At 39.2% G+C, this 15611-nt stretch overlaps 1 protein-coding gene across 2 annotated transcripts in view; it reads right to left on the reverse strand.

Annotated features, from left to right (window-relative positions):
* Positions 1-15611, reverse strand: part of atrnl1b (attractin-like 1b) — a 67687-nt gene that overhangs the window by 20914 nt on the left and 31162 nt on the right. For both annotated transcript variants that reach the window (XM_046068483.1, XM_046068482.1), the window contains exons 21-25: positions 11079-11131; positions 9004-9098; positions 8570-8648; positions 6353-6510; positions 3374-3435 (exon numbers count right to left, since the gene is read on the reverse strand). In XM_046068483.1, the coding sequence (XP_045924439.1) occupies positions 3374-3435; positions 6353-6510; positions 8570-8648; positions 9004-9098; positions 11079-11131 (447 nt within the window). The remainder of the gene's footprint in view (positions 1-3373; positions 3436-6352; positions 6511-8569; positions 8649-9003; positions 9099-11078; positions 11132-15611) is intronic.

A 15611-nucleotide genomic window follows, 5' to 3' on the forward strand; every position in this document is an offset into this window, starting at 1 on the left:
ACTTGAACAAGCTTTCAAGTTGCTTGCCACGCCTGCTAGATCCATTGGGATTTTGAAGAAGGCGATAATGCCTGTGAGGAACCTTGATAACACTTAAAGCTTATAAATACAAATACAAAGAGGAGGCGGCTACCAAGCAAAAAAAAGAATAAAGAAAGAAGGGAAGTGGGATTAAAGTGTTGAGTGATGGGAAACTCTGGGCTTCCAAACATCTCGTCACTGTACGTGAAATTTATTTCAGAACTGGACAAGCTTGGAACCCTTTCATTCTTTCAGAAGTACTTGCACCATCTTCGACACCTTTGAAGATAACAGTGAATGGGAGGGTAGGTGTTGTGGGGGCTTCAATGAGATTTTCATGTGGCAGAAGTGACAAAAATCCCTAGACAGATGTTTGGCCTTCAACGTGATGATTTTAGACAGTAAAGACACTTAAATCCCCTTTGCTGTTCCTTCTGCTTCTGCTGTTAAAAAGAGTTCTGCCACTATTCATGTTCTAACTCCTTCCGGTAGTGAAGGACAAATTATTTACACAACAATGCTCTCAAGTAATTATGGACATGGCATTGGTTGATTTGTAAATCTAGTAACAGTGAACTTTCATTCACACACACGAGGAAAGCATGACAGGAAGTTAAGTAGGAAGTTGCCACAGATCTCAGTGTTTTTAATAGTAGACAGCCAAATATGGCCTTTTTATAATGGTAATGTAACACAATGTGTAACATAAGAAAATTGACCTTTGACAGAAGGGAAACTGAACTGCTTTCTTTTAATTACATGCTCATTTCTGTAACCACATGGCTACGGTTACCACGACGGAAAAAAATCAATAATATCTGTAGCTGCTTTCTACAGTGTTTCTGGGCAACAAGAAGCTCTGTAATAAGAATTCTTAAAATGCCATCAGTAAAAAGACATCTTAACTATTTCTCATAGGATAAAAAAAAAATTATATAAAAGTATAAGCCTGGAAGTGAACATTGAAAAGTATTAAAATGGTGCATGGAAAAAAGTGTACACATTTTAATAGTTCCGTTTTGTTGTGACATTTGACTTCACCTGACATTTTATGACTGAAGTTGGTGCTAAATAAATTAACGTGTGCATGCATGTTTCTTAAAATACACTTGACATTCATGTGCATACACTTATATATACTGTATATATATACACACACACACACACACACACACACACACACACACGCAGATGTGACTAGAATGAAGCGGAGTTTTGTTAACAAGTATAAATGAGACCATGGGCCACGTGTAGTGCAGCATCCTATTAGAACGCATAAAACAATCAGACTTAATTAGATTACAACTTAGGCAGCACTGCACAAGTAAATATTGTTTGTGAAGTCACTAAGATGAAGAAGCATTGTGGAAATGAGGGGGGAAATACTTAGTATCTGAAAGGCTGGTAGTGAAAAAGGTGAGATGATATTTGAATAAACTCAGGAGGGAAAACAGCATGAGAAGAAAATAGAGCTTGTTCCCAGTCATGCTGTCATTTCTTCATCCTCTATCTCTCATACAAGGAGGTCTAGAAACCCTGTGGGGTGATTTGACATTTTGTCATCAGGCTGATTATGTTTCCCGCAGGTTCATCCCCTTCAAACATCAAACACACACAAAACTGCTTGTGACGGCATAAGGGCCTTTTGCTTTTTCTCGCTGAGTTTATGGGTCAGTGAGAACTGGACAACAAGGATACACAAAAGACTCAAGAGAATTAGTATACCCTGCACAACAATGGAAAAAACAATACCAAAAGAAATGCACTGCATGCTAATGGAACAAGATGTACACAATTAGGCGGGCAAACAGGAAAGGCTATATGCTGTGTAATGGAATGATGGGGTTGGTTTCCACTGGATTTAGCAAGCACAAACCAGTATGAGAATTCATTACATTTGAGATAAATGAATAACTTGAAGTTGTGTTTTTGTGAATACTAATCAAACAACAATTCCAAGAGAAAGGAGTACAATGCTATGGGCAAATAGAAAGTACTCACACCTTTATTGTAGAAGTTTAAAAAAAGACCAAAACTCTTGCTACCTTTTTCTCTGTGTGCCCGTGCTGTGCCCCTATTTAAAATGGTTTCCTGTGCGAATGATGCAAGTGGCTGTCAGACACATTTTAGATAAAATAAGCTCTGTCCTTCTCCCTTTTCCTTCCAAGAATTCCTGAATTTGGCTATTCAACTGTAATTCGATCGAATGGAGGCAGAAGATAACAGATTATGTGACAGCTTTTTCGGGAAAGTTATTGTGGACCGGGAAGTGATGGGCAGGTGCCTTGGGCAAAGGCTGTCTTCTATTCCCACATTGACAGCTACACAGATAATGCGTCAGTCCATCAGCAACTCTGGGTAGCACACCTTGAAATGAAAATGAACACACATACACACACAGAGACTGCACCAATGCTCAGTGACTATCAGTGTTAGGTATGAAAATAAGTGTCCCCACCAAATATTGCTGATCTCATGATTAAAGCCATCATAACTTATCCATTTATCAGATTTCTCTAATAGAATAGCATTATAAATACCTGCATCAAAATACAGCATCATTTACTTTAAGGCTTTCTGTTGTGTTGCAAGGAGAGCACTTTATGGTCGTGGCAATTAAAATGATGCTAAATCTTTTATAGCTAGCTTAAAAGTCATTTGGACGTTAAAGGGTGGTTCTTTTTTCAATCGACATTTAAACTTCACTTATCACAAGTTGAAGATTTTGCCTATAGCCTGTGACACTGTGTTACAGATTAGAGATGCTTGGAACAGCTCAACAGGCATGACTACAGTAAGCAAAGCTGTGTGAGGGAACTCCTTTGAGAGGGTCAGTGTCAATGCTGATCTTCTGAAGCCTTTTTAAAAATGCCAGTATCTCAATTCAAGCATACATTTTGCAATTAAACTCACATCCTCTTAATTTATTCAGACTTTGCTGTGCTTTTGAGAGAGCTCAATTGACTCGTTTGAAACATTTCAATGAGAAAAGATTTCCAACGCAGCCCTCGGAATAGAAATATGATTAAGAGCCCTCATATCTTGATCGCCCATGCCTTCTCTTTAGATGGCACTTGCAGAGCAATATGCACCTATTTAAACGGTTACGGGTAGTCCATTTGCCACTTGAAAAAAGGAAAACCGCTGCCTTGAAGACAAAAGAAGCATTAATATGTATGCAGTTAAAAAAGGACTGGTCCAACAGGCTCAGGTAACACAATAAGCCCCAAGAGGCAAGAGTGGAAAACAAAGATGTGGTGGGTCAGATTCTGGATAAGGCTTCCTGAGTGCTGAACATTTAGAACAGTTAAAACAAGTTAAGTGTTTATATTTAAATATTTGATTCACTCACCTGAAGAATGTCACAAAGAACTGGACGAGGTCCATGATACTGTTGTGTTGGGAGAAGGCAATCTATTGGAGAAAAGGCAGAGAACATGGTTATTAATCACTACAGCAAAAAGTGAGGCTTCTCAGTCACTCACAAATTTGTTTGTAAACCTGAACTTTGTGTACAAAATCTCTTTTCATAAAAGAAAAGAAAATCTGTTTTTATTTAATTCCAAGGGGGGAAACACTTTTACTTCATTCTGACTGAGCACTCCCAGTTGATCTGCGATGTGAAGGGGTTAACAGTTCAAGTATGCATTAAGAGCGGGACGGACCACTGACAAGTCTGTCTGGAGGATCTCCTGTAAAAGCTTCTGCTGGCAAAAAAGGTCTGATCGAATATAAAGGAACAAGATAAAAACAGAGCAGAAAGCTTTCTGTTTGCAGACAATACACAGCTTCTGACAAATACTCATTTGTCATAAATGTTTCTGATCATCTAAAACATTCATCTATTGATAGACTTGTATGAGTTGACTTCATATATAATGTATTCTGAATCAACAATAGGCAGATGAAAAATCTTGGTTTATGTCGATTTTGAATAATTTTGGTCTGCATTACTAGATGCAAAAACAAAAACACAAATAAAACATCACAATCCAATAATTTGCTAAATATTCTACACGTGCACTGTTCTTCAGTAATGTCCACAACAACCCATCTGCTGCTGAGGTGGACAACATATAGTGTATCTCTTACATAGCTGATTAGTATGTTATGTCAGCGGCATGGCCAGTGAATAATGGGTCAGACATATGTCTCACCTTCATTAAAAGAGAGATTACACACAGTCCTAGCAGCTAAATCCTATCTAATGGGCTACATCATAGTGACGCGTCGCTATCTACTGTAGATGCTTTAAGGGCATTTTGCCCTGAAAACATTTAGACATTACATTTATTCATTTAGCTGACACACAAACACAACGTCATTTGCAGCACTGAGTCTGGTGGATAGCACATAGGGTTGGGTAATATGGCACAAATTGTGCTTTTAGAGGTGGATTATTTGCGTCATGGTGGATGCTTTGAACGCTGATGACGCAGAAATTCAAACAGGGACTTATTTTGGTGATTCAGTCTATCACTGACGTCGTCATAATGGCAAACCTAATAACGTGGCAAAGGTGGTGCAGAATGCAAACATACTGTTTGTTAAAACAGGAGAGAGGCAATGATTTACCATTGTGGGTATTAACAAGAGAAGAGCAAAAGTAACTGACAAGAGAGAGTGCAGTGACCAGGTAAAAAGTATGTCCAAGTTTAAGGTTATGTAGCGGGACAGTCTTCACTGGACTGATGTTCTTTATTGACAATTTCCTCACCCTAGCAAACTTCTCCCATCTATGACTTTTTCAACCTTTTTTTAAGTAGACAATGAGAATCACTGATCTGAAATGAGATGCTCACTGACATGCCCAACAAGACTCAAAAGAACACATTACACAGATGTTCTGCTGGCTTTTTAGTAAGTGCGACAGTTCTATCTAGTGCTTACAACCCTGCTTTATTACATGATATGAGGTCAAACCAATATGTTTAGGGTCAATTTAATTTCAATTCCTCAATCTTAGCCAATCAATGTTTATTTGAGAATGTACTCTGAACATTGAACAGTCCCTTGGGTAACAATTGACAATGACACATAATGACGTAACAGTAGAAGCTTAGCTGAAGACCTCCCCTTACTATCTTCACCCACATTTAAACGCTAATTTTATGGGCTCGGACCCCGAAAACAAACGCTCATCCGTGCCTTCTCAAATTCTGCTTTATCATCCACGTCAATATAAAGGCAAACAAGGAAAGGGAACCCTTATCCTGTTACAGAAGCTATTTGATTTAACAGCTCAGGCAATAATAAATAAGTGACTGTTAGCCAGGAAATCTAATAGAAAACTATTACTGCTCCAGCTCCACAGATGGACTGACCCCAAAGACACTATAACCCCACCGTGGTCCACCTATCTACCTTGTGAAAGCAAAGGAAAGAACAACTATAAAATGTAATACTTGGGCTAATTAGTAAAAGGAAATGGTGTGATAATTGTATCTATCACAAACTGTATCTATCTCAAGTCCAATATTCACTTCTTTTAGCTCTGTTTTGGTATCCACCAACTGATGAGGGAAACATTTAGCTGCTAAATACTTCAGTAGATTCACTTTTAGATTTAATCTTGCTGACATTTCTAGACTGAGGAACGGACTATATTCAAGTGTATTTTGAGTGTATCCACCAGATTTTTTAAGTGCTTCAAATCATAGTCTAAAATAGTTTGAGACTCAGTTGTAGCCACTTAGTCATTCAGTCGAGAACTTGTGTGTTAGTCTTAATCACAGCTCAGAAAGCACAGCCTTCTCCTTTAATTTCAGTGTTTTCTCTATTATGAAATCACTGCACATCACTCTCAGTTTCTCATTTTCATTCACATTAGTGTGACGTGGCCTTTAGCCCATTTTAAATTGTACTGCTTGTAAAACTAAACCATGAATATTTTTGACAAAAGCTTAATCGTTGTTTTCCTGCAAACTCAAAATAACTGACAGCAAATGGTATTTATTTTTCACTGTGTTGTATTTTCGCCCCTTTCACCACATCAAAGCCTCAATCTCCTCCATTCAGAACGAGCAGTAGAAAAGGTTAAACGGTGCTTTGCTTTGGCCTGCTTAAAAAAAAACAACAAAAAAACAGCTGCGCGCCTATGCAGGCAGACCATCAGCTCATTAAATCTGTAATTAGAATAAAGTGCACTTGAATTCACCCTGAACAACAACAACGGAGGTCTGTATCTGCAAAGATGGCTGCTCCTGCCCCCTTTACGTATGTAGGACTAGGACCGACTGTTCATCTAGGAGATGTTAGATGACTACACACATATACCACTGTGTTATCTGCTTCATGTGAGTCGGCCCAAGGTCATGAACACAGTCCTCACCTGGATCTTGATGGGCCATGAGAAGTTACTGACGTAGACATAAAAGGTAATATTTGGGTTGTTTCTAAAGGTGAACTTCTCACAGGAGAAACTGTCTCTGTATTCCTTGATGTTAGTTTTGGACACGATAGGCACCTCCTCTCCAGAGATGGTTCCAGCTGTTGAGGGAAAGAATTCATGTTCAGCACACTGCCAGAGAGCTCACCTACACACAGAGATGGAGCTTTACTGGCTGCGACATATTATTATTAACCCATTAATGGGGTTTTCAAGCTATTTGGGACTACAGGAAAGATATCATCATCAATTATTATGTCTTAAGTGCATTCAATTTCTTTTTGGTGTACCAGAGCAGAGCTTTATTGTGTTTACACATTACGTCCATATTTTATTATTAAATCAGAAAAGACGTGGGAGAAAAGCACAGCTTGACTGAAATGTTGCTGTCCTTAGGTCATGACTTAGTCACATTAACACATATTCATCATTTGAGTCCATATCTCCACTATCAGCTAATGCATTTAGTGTATTTGAGATCTAGAATATAGCATTTAATGCCCTTGGGGCGAATGCAGTCTATATGAGGGCAACAAAGGTCTGCACCGATCAACCATTAATAATAATATATACTTGTTTGTGTCCATTTATGTTCCGTATTCCTGAGCGGAGTGTTATTTAATTTCTGTTGACATGATTTCAAGATACGATGATGGCATTTTCTTTCAGTAAAATTCAGTATCGTCAAAACTGAAGCATAAACTTTACAGTGTGTTTTTTTTTTTTAAATATAATTCTTAATACTCATTATGAAATAAAAACGCATTTCCAACCAAAACGCTTGATAAAATAAGTCTATTTTCCATCTATCTCAATATTTTAAGTCATTTCTTATTCTTCCTCATGTCAGTGGGTCCTCGACATTGGCATTCCAACCCACAGCTCTGAAACAAAAGAAGTGAAAATGACAGCTTGAGTGTGGCTACGTGAGCACGTTTATCTTAATTGAAATCACCCTCCTCCTCCTCCCACCCAAAGGCGCTTCATGCTCTTGTCGATTGTGAGGAGGCTCTTACTCCTTATGAGACACAATATCTTTGCGGGGGGAAAAGGGGGACCCAACTTCAAATATTAATGGCGACGCTCAGAAAAAGGTTAAGGTGGTGTAGGGGAGCACGGGAGGTTAACGTGTTTTAGTGGTTGGAAAATGTCAGTGTTGCAGCGAAAGGGGGAACGTGGCAGTTGACTTGAGCGGAGGGGGAGGGCAGGAGACAAACAGTGGCATTGGACAACTGCAGTGTCCTTGGGTGTCTTTCCTCAGTGGACCTATAATATCCAGTCAACAGTGACACAGTACACACTAACAAGTGAGGGTGCCTTATTGTTCCTGTTAGACCAACTGACTAAATGCTCATTTTGACTTTTAGAAAAATCTTTGAAAAATCCTTTAAATAATCACTCAATTGTTTTGTCATTACATACAATTAAAAATTGAATTGAAAGTATTAAACAAGGGTTTTTGATAATGTAATATTTAGGACTATTTGAATGGTGATTTGGCATTGAGATGACAATAAATGATTTCTCATCAGTCTGTCTGTGTTGGACCAGGTATAAATCCATGTGTCGATGAAAATGACTAGTTATTGGCGCTCGGGACAAACTGAGTGTATATCATTTTGTTTGGTGATGACAAATTCTGCAGTAGGAGGGCATATTTTAAGCTTTTGATCTGCTTTGCTCACCGTCCAACACTCACAATGGTAATTAATATTTTGGTATAAATATATAAAACATCCAAATATGACTCCACTCTTGATATCCTCAATTTTAATATTCTGATACAGTTTGACCCAACGTTCTCATAGCATTTATGACCTAAGCATTTTGTTGGGTTTAGAATAAAACATTTTTTACTTACTTTTTACTTACTTTTATTTTGCTCTCTTCCACAAATTTGTGGTGATTGAGCTGGGAATATGTATTTTCACAGACTAATGGGGTGGATTTACAACACAATGAGAAAATTCATCTCCTTTTTAAAAACTAAACTTTGTTAGAAATTGACTTATTATTCAATCCAAGGTGATGAGACTGGAATCAATATATAAATAACATTATGAAAGTTTAGCCCTCGTCAAGGTCTCTGTCAAATAAAAAGACAAAAATAGAATGAGGCATTTTTACTACACAAAAATAAACTAAATCAAGTAAAAGTACCTGTTGATCCTACCGACCAGGTAATGTTGAGGTTGAAGTTGTTGGATGCATTAATGGACATGTCCAAGTTCTTGTTTGCCTTCGGATGGAGAACATAAAAACACCCCAACATTAACGTAGTTAAATAGGCGATAAACTGGCATATCACACAAAAAGATCTTAGATTATAGTAAAGTACATAATAAAAGCAGAGATGTTATGAAATTCAACAAGGATCCAGGAAGCCTTGAACAATTTGTGTGGCTGATTACTATTGCAACTTTCTAGCGTCTTGATGGAAAAAGAATCACCAATCAATGATCATCAACGTAAATGTGGCAGTGTATGACTGGAGATTTGACAAAAGTGCTGCACTCATGTCAAAAAAAAAAAACAATTCACGGTGTCAATGCTACTGTTGCCTGACTGAGATCTTTGATTTCTGAAATATTTACCTGCTCAGGTGAAGCCATAAAGTTGATGGCAGTGTAATGATTATCATCTTCTTGGATGAGACTGAAAGTGAACTGGTAGTCGATCAGGAGATTGTCTATTTAGAAAATCATGACAGGAAAGAAGGGAAAGAAAGGTCATGGAAAGAAGTGGCAACCTTCTGAGGTATATACACTACAAGAGACTACTATGACAGCATAAATATATAGAGATGTGTACTATGTGATATGATCAAAAGCAACTCCCAAGCAATAGACTGACTGATGGTGACAAGTGAAATCAAAATGTCTGTAATCAAATCCAATGACTGCAATCAAGGTGTACAATTTTCTCATCAAGTAGAAGTAGGAATACCTGACCCTGACAGCAAGCTCTAAAAATTTCCCTGCAGTGATTAATAAAGTATGAAATTATTAATTAATAGTGGGCACAGTGTATAAAGTATGAATATACACATAATGCAGACTGGCAAATTACATATTGGATTGTATCTTCAATCAAATTTGTACCATGGATGTTTAATTTTTGTGCTGTGGCAGTAGATGATTAAATTTAGGCACATCTTTTGGCATATAAATTACAATAAATAAAGATGGTAAAGTTTTGAGCCCGAGTCTGAGCTGCTTCTATAAGCTGTGTGCATTAAAAGGATTTCCTACTGATGCGGAGGTCAAATTGGGATATCATTTTGTGTCTGGTGGAAAATTGTGGGCGAGTTATTCCTGTTTCAACCTTTAATAAATATTAGAGATCTGGAAGGCCTGCATTGTTGCCCTTTCAATGATAAATTTTATAATGGATATTTGTGTGCAAGTGGTTGTAACATCCACAAACAAATTTGTAATGCATCAACCAAGTGGCAACCTGAAAAATTAAGTAAACGTGGAAGCACCAAAAACTGCAGTTCATCAAATGGCCGCTTGAGGCTGACTCCAAACGCAAGTCAATCTCCATGGACCACCACCGTCTGGTCTCTGTAGCTTTAAATTAAATTAAGGTTTAAAGTTGTGCATAATTAAGGGAGATGGTTCAGCAACCAGGTTTCACTCGGCCCACCTCAGCTACACCTCTTTGCCCACTTTTGGATTAGCCAGAGTCAGGCAATGCCAAGATGGTGATGGCTGAAGCCACCCATATTGAGCTTCACAACGGCTCTTCAGAAACCTACGGGTGATGTCTTTATACAGTCTATGGCAACAACTTTGCACAAACAGTTTGGGAGAGAACAAAAGTGAGCTCAAAATTAATAGTTATAGCGAGGTCCAGCATGTTAGACCATGTGCAAAGGCTTTTTAGATAGTGAAGGGTGTCATGTTTACAATACTGCACAACAGAGCTCAAGAAAAAGTCCCCGTGGTGTGCAGAGGTTAAAGCAAGCTTCGGGCTTTTAGTTCTTGTCTTCCCCTCATTGAGCCGGCTGTCAAGCTGTGGCATTTCAAAAAGCGACAAAGCCTTGGCAAAGGCTCTGTTGTCAGTGGCAGAGTGTTGAAAGAGAGATATACTGCAGCACCGTGAAGTACACCACGTCATGCAAATAAACACACAAAGCACAAACACCGACATGTACATTATATACAGGTACACAGGAACAGAGGTGCTACCACTCGTCAAATTATATACATTTTGTCTCCCCCGTAATGAAGCTTTTTGCAACACTCACACCTTGATTTGTTTTCCTCATACACTCAAGTCAAACTAACATTTAGTCAACTTTCTAAATGAATGAGTATGATTGAGTAGGTGGGTGACTGAGTGAGTGAGCAGACAAGTGGAGAGTTTTTTCTCCTCCGTCTCCTTGATTAGCTCAATCACTCACTCCTTCTGATGCACTTGACATTTTCACGACAAGTCATTCCGTCACCGAACAAGCGCCCCTGGTGCCAAAGTGCTAAAATGCTCCATCTGCCCTGAGCAGAAGAGTGGAAGTGGGGGGGGGGGGGGGGGGGGGGGGGAAAGAGAGAGAGAGAGAGAGCGAGAGCGAGAGCGAGAGCGAGAGAGCGAGAGAGAGAGAGAGAGAGAGCAAGTAGCTGTGTGTGTGCACGTGCACATATGAGCTGTCCAGTGGAGAATTACTCACAGTAACAGGTTCCTCTGAGTGGATTGCCAAGGTAACGGTTTTCTGAGTCACATCTGCAGTGAAGAAAACAGAGAGGAGAGAACAAGATGAAGAAGAGTGCTAACAGATTGAGAGCAAGAATGCCTCTTATCAGGGGACAGAGGATGCCAAGTGCCAACGCATTAGCTCCCGCTGTTGGCGCCTCATCAAGTCTCTTACTTCTGACGACGACAAAATAATCTGATAGTTTGCAAAAGTTAATTTGATTTCTTGGAAACTTTTGTTTATCAAAAGCAACACGGTGACATGCAACAAACTTCATATACCACCTGATCACAGAGCAGAGTGTGGCAACTAAAGTAATGTACTATGTTTAATCCCTTAAAATCCTTGGAGCACGCAACACAATTTATGTAAATGAATTCCTACTTGACTATTTGAGATACATAATCCTAAACTGAGATGTGAACGCCAAATCAAGAATACCACCAATCAAGGTGAATCCTTTTTAAGGAATGGATCAGAAAAGACTGTGCTCATTCACATTTCAGAGATATACAACCAGTGAGTGGGGAATGCAAAGTTCATAACAAGATAGACAAAGCCCAGTTTATCTTTGTTTCACACTTGTGTTTATTAAATTGGAGCTTTAGGATTCAGACCTAATAATCAGATCTCCACATTGCTTACAGCACATGACACATTCACCATTGACTGAAAAATGATAGTCCCAGCTACTTTTGATTCTCCCCTCAATTCACGGCAATGTTAAACCTCTGTTTTTGGAGATGACCCAAAAAGGGATAGCTCTGCCTTGGAGAGGAGATTAGTATCCACTGGACTAAACAGCAGAATATCTCTTAACAAGCAATTAGCACGAAAACCAAAAACTGAAGAAAAAATCTACTGAAATGAAAGTTGAAACAGAAAGGTTATACAGCTTGTGATCAAGACCCTGATGTACAGCAAACACCAGGAAGAAATGATGCAGTCCACTCTGTCATACTTTGAGTACAATAATACGCCATGGCTTTTAAAATAATATACCCTTGCATTTTTAATTATGCTGTTCAGTCTGTTAGTGTTTTTTTAAAAACACAAAACTACTTCTAACACATTACAAAAGTGGTTTAATACCATTACATGTATTAATTCATGCATGAAGCACACACTAATAAAGGGCACTAACGCTCTTCATGAGGGAAGAAATATACAGTTTGATTTTCCTCTTAAAAACCAAGAGAAGCAAGTAATACAACTCTTCTGTGACTGTAATAAATAAGAGGTAAACAAAAAGTAATTTCCAGAAAACTAAAGCTGCAAATGTACTAAACTAAAATCAAACCATCATTTGAATTTGAGATACATCTATAAATTATAATAAAATTACCCTGTGCTTAACCTATGGTTTGTGTCTGATGCAAGTGTGAAATGACTGTAAGCCCAGGGCCAATGAATCTATAACAGCTAATGAGGGTCCTCACCCAGGGCTCAACATGGTGTGAAAATTGAACAATTACCAGGTTCCATTTGCCTCCAATTCATTGTTGTCAGCAGACAAACACTCTTCTTAATCTTAAAGCATTGAACCCTGCCCCTGTCCTCACAAACGGCAAACACTAACTGATTCTTGACAATGACAAGATGCACAACTTTAAACCTTGCTGTGCTTCACGGCTACACATACTGTATTCTATCAGGTATGTAACCAAGTCTTTATACTGTCCTGTTGAGATGGATTAATACATTCAAGTAACTTCTTCCTCCTTCTTCCTGTGCATTTGTTAAATATGAGGGTGTGAATGGGTTTCTTAGGTCCTGTAAGGTCATGCAGTTGGCTCAAACTACTGCAGATGAACACTGTACACAATTTTCACACAACAATGGAGATACGGCGGCAACAGCCAAAGAAGTCTTTTAAATGATGTGCTGCCGAGCAAAATGATTTGTTAACATGCACAGAGTGCCACTGAGGGCAAGTGTGTTTTATGAGGCTCATGGCTTTCCAAAGGCCTGTACTGAGAAGGAACATATGGGTTCATTGGATTAGTTTTTAATGTAATGCATCTCTCTGCTGTCTCTCAATCTTTAACTCTCTACAATTCAATCTGAATTACTATGTCATCCCACTGCTGTACACACATGCACGAGAACTGTACTATTAAAGTGAAAATGACATGGCAATTTAAACACAGGAGATATCCATTATGACACTGATTTTGTTTCACAGTTGTTTCATCTTATTGACAACCAATTAAACTAAACATAACAGAGGCGGTTGAGAAGTCAGAGAGGACGCCGAGGGAACAGAGGGAACGGAGGGAACGGAGGGAACGTAGGGAACCGACTGAGAGACATGAATGCTGCTTGAGGAGGAGGTGGCCGTTAGTGATGTTAGCCGTGAGTGAGGATGACTCTGCCTCTAAAAATAAGGCAACATCGGTTGTTTTGTTGCATTTTGGATTCACAAGACAGACGGTGTCACCAAAAATGTCAGTCAGATGTGGGTGGATGTAACACATCTGACGTTGTTTCAACACCTTAAATATCACCAGAGAGAAATATGGTCAGAATGTGGAAAGTTGTAAACGGTAAGCTCTGGTTTTGTTTTAAATTGTTAATATTGATGATACCACTACTCCTCCCCCACACACTTGAAGGTTACATGCACAGTAAATGCCTTCTTTGACAGTAACTTTAACTTCTTTAACTGACCTGATCAAGACGGTTTCTGACTCTTTATCTAACCAGCAAATCCTGAAGGACAGCCCTTGGTGCTCTGAATAATCTAATGGGGGCAGGACACTGAGCAGGGGAGGAGCCAGCTCCGCCGCTCTCATTGTTAATACTAAACAGGAAAGGACAGGGTAAAGTGCTCTTTTACCATGGTACAGAGGACGGAGGACCGCCAGAGGCTTTTGAACCAGAACATCACTCCTGGGGTGTTTCAGCTGCTTGGCATTTGCAGATGGCAAATCACAAACATACCCCACACGTTCATCGCGAAGTGTATAATGAAAGTCCTCTACACTGTATCTTAATTTAATCTACACCTGCATGCATGCCTGCACACATCTGAACTTCAGGCAGTCCCCCCTCTGCTGTATCTTAATTTGATCTACACTTGAACCTTTGTCTGAGCTTGTGCACACACTGATTTAACAGGCAAAACACACACACACACACACACACACACACACACACACACACACACACCCACACACACACCCAACACCAACACAAGAAATGTGCTACGAACCTATACAATGTTCTTCACGCACATGCAGGCTGAAGCAAGCACACACATGTGCAGCCCCCTACCACCCAATTACCTTCGGCACAAGAAGAACCCTGAATAATATATGCATCCAAATGAGTACTATAATAAGAAATATTTCCCTAACCTCTCTTGTTTGACTCATCACTGTATCGCAGCGTATACCTCATCAATTGTTTTCAAAAACAATTCTATTCTGCACCGATGCACCCTTCACTTCATTACCGCAGCTATTATTCGGAGGTCCTAATGGCATCGGTGGTTGCGGTGCACCCATGTGTGAAAGCGTGCATGTGTGTATATTTGTGTACCCTCGTGTAGAGGTCTTTGTTTAAGAGTTACTGCTGGGGACAGTGTGAGTGAGTGGTTGACAGGGGTTGGGGAGACACTGATTACATGTAATGAGATACCAGAAATTACATTACAAAAAAGGGAACAGCAAAACACCCTACCCTCTGTTAGTCTTCACATACACACACTAATGAGATTACTTGATTACTCTGACATGTTTGAATGTCAAAGTGCATCTTGATTTTTGAGATTAAAGTCAGCACTGAAATAGCGGTTTCTTACTGACGACACTAACCTAATTACAGTCTGTAAATGGGACTGAATTAACAACATATTCTGGTGGTATATGTTGCTGGCTAAATATGATGCTAGTAATCAGTAATGGGCTGCAGGAACCGTCCCATAGCTGGCCATCCAGACCGGTATGGTCACATCCTATCTCTAAATGGCTGTTGAGGATTGGCCTGCTGATGCCTCACTCTTGATATTTTGAGGGGTAGAAACTGGGTCATTTGTATCAACTGTTAGCCACCTGCTATCTGAGTGCTGCTCCATTGTACTACACTGCATTCCGTCTGGTAGGAGAAATGAATGTGATATTTTGTCATTTGTGAAAAGTGTCTTTTATTTACTGTCAAAGTCAACAGAAAGCACCAAGGGTTATGAGCACTTTTCTTTGCTTTCAACTGCTCCTAATACAAAGGGAAGAACAGGTATTTATTCTTACCCATTTGATGCTTTCTCTGAGAAAAATGAGACACCTGAACACAGGTGGGATTACTCCAGTTTGTCAACCATCATACAGAGTATCAAAATGGAAATGTAATTAAATGAAAACATAGACGATTATGTCAAATCTATTTTAATGTCAATTTATATTTCCTAATCGCCTGACAATTTTCTTCTGCACGCCAGCTAATGCAAATACTTGGCTCACATACCAAGCTTGTTGCCTGTCGGGTTTGTCCATGTGTAAAATTGTGTGT

The sequence above is a fragment of the Micropterus dolomieu genome, linkage group LG14 (genome assembly GCF_021292245.1).
Source record: "Micropterus dolomieu isolate WLL.071019.BEF.003 ecotype Adirondacks linkage group LG14, ASM2129224v1, whole genome shotgun sequence".
Classification (NCBI taxonomy): domain Eukaryota; kingdom Metazoa; phylum Chordata; class Actinopteri; order Centrarchiformes; family Centrarchidae; genus Micropterus; species Micropterus dolomieu.